Source organism: Amblyomma maculatum, unplaced genomic scaffold (assembly GCF_055883805.1).
Source record: "Amblyomma maculatum isolate TAMU_Amacu unplaced genomic scaffold, ASM5588380v1 scaffold_38, whole genome shotgun sequence".
Taxonomy (NCBI): Eukaryota; Metazoa; Arthropoda; class Arachnida; order Ixodida; family Ixodidae; genus Amblyomma; species Amblyomma maculatum.
This window is the reverse complement of record NW_028146763.1, coordinates 118,385-122,662: the sequence shown is the minus strand read 5'-3', so window position 1 is coordinate 122,662 and position 4,278 is coordinate 118,385. Positions and strand designations below refer to the sequence as shown.

At 43.8% G+C, this 4,278-nt stretch overlaps 1 protein-coding gene across 1 annotated transcript; it reads right to left on the bottom strand.

Annotated features, from left to right (window-relative positions):
* Positions 1-526: 526 nt before the first annotated feature.
* On the bottom strand, positions 527-3,606 carry LOC146170826 (uncharacterized). The gene is made up of 2 exons (XM_084586751.1): positions 3,184-3,606; positions 527-1,930 (listed from the first exon to the last, which is right to left on the bottom strand). The coding sequence occupies exons 1-2, from the start codon at positions 3,560-3,562 to the stop codon at positions 666-668; spliced, it is 1,644 nt and encodes a 547-aa protein (XP_084442877.1). The 5' UTR covers positions 3,563-3,606; the 3' UTR covers positions 527-665.
* Positions 3,607-4,278: the final 672 nt, after the last annotated feature.

The following is a 4,278-nucleotide window of genomic DNA, read 5'->3' as shown; positions in this document are numbered from 1 at the left end:
TGTCATTTAAGTTTCGGCAGAGAATTTCATGTCAGCCTATGGCACAACAGCATTTTTACATTATTTGAACTCATGAATTGTGCAATGCCAGCACATGTTACAAATTCGCATTTGATCGAAAATATCTGCAGCCCACAACTACAATGTCTTTCATATCCTATCCCGCCGTGGTGGTGCAGTGGTTAGGGTGCTCAACTACTGTGCCCAAGGATGCGGGCCCGGCCGCAGTGGCCGCTTTTCGATGGAGGTGAAAAAACATGGTGCCTGTGTGCTGTGCGATGTCAGGGCACGCTAACGAATCCCAGGTGGTCGAAATTTCCTGAGCCCTCCACTACGTCGTCTCTCATAGCCTGAGTCGCTTTGGGACGTTGTGTACTCCACAAACCAAACTAAACGTCTCTCATATCTCAAGGTAGAACAAGAGGAAGATGGCTATACAGTACAAAACAGAAATGAGCACAGGTTGATGGGGAGCTTCAGTTGACAAGCCATGCCATGTTTCGAGTTTCGACAAAGGAACTTGTCAACACCCTGTTGAAACCTTGGCTCGGCTTGCAAACTGAGACTCCCCATAAACCCTTGTTCACTTCTTTCACACCTGATATCCCAGGTCACTTTGGCACAGCAAACCCCATAAAATAAACAAAATATGCATTACTCCAGTATCAGTCCCTTTCTTTCTGATTAGGCACCTCACACAAGTACGGAACATTATCCACATAAAAAAACACACACTGCACAGCCACATCATCAGAACAATACAGAGAATTATTTTGAGCAGCAGGTGGATGTTGACATTGCACGATATGAGGCACATCAAACACTAGTGGTGTGGCAAGTAATCTTTGAGTGTGTAAATACACAGAGCCCCCGATTACATAAATTCCAAGTATACAACAATAAAACCCATCTATCATTTTGACATAGCATGAGCAGGTCTTCTTTGGTGTCGAATAATCTGAACTGTGCACAATAATGCTGCCAGTTTGAGCGCGAAAGTACCTTGACATTTGTAGTATACAGCCAAATTTTAAGTTGAAAATATTTCCAAGGTGTTCAGAAAAAGAAATAGAATGCGGTATACCGAGAGCACATGTCTGATAGGTCCTTTTACACTGAGCAACAATATTTTTCTTGGCGCAAGCCAAATGAGCAGGAAGTTCCAACTGGCTGTCCAAATCTCGATATGTTTGATGCATAATGCATCGTTCAGCCACCTGAATAGGAACAAGCTTGGCTGCTGACACAAGCCGCAGTGCACGGCCAACTCCATCCTCAAAAGCAAAAGTTGATGTGCCCCACAGTGGGCCAAACATGCGCGTTGCCTTAGGCAGATGCAGCAGCTGGTGAACATTGAACATCATCGCTGTTTGAGTGTACAGCCGAGCCATCTGTTGCACAAACGAGAACAATAATTTTTCAGCTGCACAAATGTGACTTTCACTCACAGTGTCCTTCAGCAACAAAAACACTGCCTTCACAAGGAGTCCAAAATGCACAAGGTAGGCCCGAGGAAAGAGCCCTGATAGGCAAGGGGCACTATAAAACAAGAGCCAGTACCGCCACTCAGTTGCCTTCCAATATGCACGCTCCGAGAGGGGTCGTCCGGTTCTAGAAAAGGTTATGGGAGGCTTAATGGCACGTAGTCTAGAGTCCAAAAGTCTGATGTGTCGCCCGATGTAGAACTGTGATCCTGTAACTGACAGCCACAGGTCAGCCAGCTGTTTTGTAACGCCCTCCAGTACACAGTGCATATAGTCTGGAGGTAGACCCCATACGAGGTCAAGGCCTTTCAGTTTAAACACTGGGGATGGCCCCTTGAAGCCTTCAAAGGTGTCTTCAGACTGTGCTGCATTTCGCATTGCTTGAAGCACACCCCTATGCGTGCGTTCACAGGCTAGCTGGCCATTGTAAAGGTACTTGACTGTGCCTGTAAAAATTGAAAACATGCTACATTACCATCTACTACAATCAGATACAACCCAAGTCTGCACTAACCGCCATGCAGCATTCCTCATGATACAAAGTAGGCCACCATTGAAGATTTTGGGGTTACAAAAGTAAAATTTTAAGCTAAGCATCAGGCCAGATTACAAGCTAAAATTTTATTGCCTCTGGATGGTTTCGTATGGTCAAATATCAAAAACTGCCGTTCAACAAAGTAACACAAATGCACATTCTATGGCTTCCCCTAAACTAAAAACTTTTAACACAGAACATATCACTAAAATTGTTAAAACATCCCAGAGTAGCACAATAAAGATAAAGGTAATAAAAAAAACACTAGTCAATGACTATGCTTCTCTACAATGTGATATTTGAGTTCAAGTGTTGTGTTCAAACCATAAATACTATAGACAAATGCTGAGTCATGGCTTTGGCTGCACACAAGGGAACTAGGAGTCGCCACTGCTCTTCCCTACTCATGCAATGCCCCGATTTTTTTCCTATGCTAACATTGTACCCTACTCCTGTGGTTTCCTCCGCATGCACTGTGACTATTATCCCCTCACCATCAAACAACACAGCAACAGGCCCATGATAGCTGCACTTTGGAATACTATGCGAGAATTTTGTCTGCTCTGATGGAAGCAGAGTGCCATGCCAGGTACAGCCAGTTGTACTACCAAACCCAAGACATGAAACTGCATGGCTAATGGTCATTTTAAGCAGACCGCTACGTCCTCACAGAAAGGTAGCAATAAACGTTCATCCTTCAGCAGGCACGGCTCCAATCTTTACAAGTGTTCGGAAAATGGCAGCAAAATTAGTGCTGGTTCGTGTGCTTGTCTCTTTCTTGGTCTGTGTCTGTTCTGCGCTGTTATGAAGCAACACCAACTAGCCCAGTCTGCAGTTCTTTTACAGCAAAATTACGATTTTCACTCCTGAAATATAGCAGTGCATTTTGACTCTTCAACCGTCGAATTCATCCTCACCGTCTGATTATGTTCAAAAAGCATGCAATTAAAATAAACTTCCTGCACTTATATGTACCTAACAGTTAGTAGGAAGGCATACATTGGGTTGGTTTATTTGGTATATCAGTGTTTATTGCTGTGTTGCTTTTGCTTACCAATAAGTTTGCAGCTTCATAGTGTCATTATGACACCAAATTGTTGTTATTACTGTGGAGCCATTGAAAATGAAACGCCCTTATGAAGTATAATAATGAATGAAACTTACCATCGACACATGTACCTTCCTCAAGGCACCAGCTGCACCCATAATAACCATTAAATTGTTTCATGTTGAGGATGGATGCCCTTGCCGGTGAATCCACACAGCACAGAATCGCATGGACTGAAGACTTTACGATGGTGCCTGCATGGGACCACACAAATGTGCCAATATTTTGCAGTTCCTCAACAAACTTCAGCATAAAAATGTGCATTGGTGGATGTTCCTTTGCGAACCAAAGTCCCGTGAGGGTCACATTTCGCCACCGAAGCTCGAAGGGGAGCTCATTCACCATCACTTGAATGGGCCAGATGGAGCTTTTTGATGACTCAAAAACAGGTGCTCCATCAGTGTTGAAAGTAAGAGTGATGTCACTCCATGTCATGCTGAGTTGACGGCGAATACTCCTGTACAGGTCACCAGCAGTAATATCTCTGTATATTCCTAGCTCCCGGATAACTGTAGACAAATTCTGAAGATTTTGAAAAAGAACTGAGCAAGAACGACTGATCAAATCTGATAACTGTTGCTTGAGGTCGAAAATCACAAAGAAGCTTCCAACTCCTATTAAATTTTTTAGAGTAGTTTTGATGTGACAGTTGCCACAAGTGACCTCACTGCTGCTGGACATTTCATGAGTGCTTCCATGATACTCATGGCAGCGCTGACAGAATAAGTGTAGCCTCAGTGCCTTTTTTTGTCTTTCCATAACTTTCTCAGCATATACGGGTAGGTGGCACAACTTCTTTTCCAAAGAGGGCGTTCAAAAGTATGAGAAGACCTTTTACTTGCGGCCAAGTAAGCCCTGCCGTGACAATGTTAGACAAAATCAACAGCAGTGCTTGTGCTTTAGTAGTTGGCTGATGTGGCAATGTTTCCTTTAAAAGGTTCCCAATGTAGGTGTCGAAATCATTACAAAAGTGTTGCTGTTCAGCTTCATCTTCAACATTCTCATCATCCTGTTCCATGCTTTCATTGGCATTGCATGCCGCAGACTCTTCGTCAGAGTTGTAGTGTGCTTGAGACTCATGGTCACTACTGTACGAGTCGGCAGTGTCATCTGCATACGCAGGCTGCATTTCAGCATCACCTTGTGTCTCT

What these genes read in the sequence shown, in the direction of transcription:
- LOC146170826 (XM_084586751.1), bottom strand. Translation starts at nt 3,562, where the DNA reads ATGACATGGAGTGACATCACTCTTACTTTCAACACTGATGGAGCACCT. An exon ending in GGAAGGTACATGTGTCGATG is followed by an intron (nt 1,931 to 3,183) that starts GTAAGTTTCATT and finishes CAATTTTTACAG; the next exon opens with GCACAGTCAAGTACCTTTAC.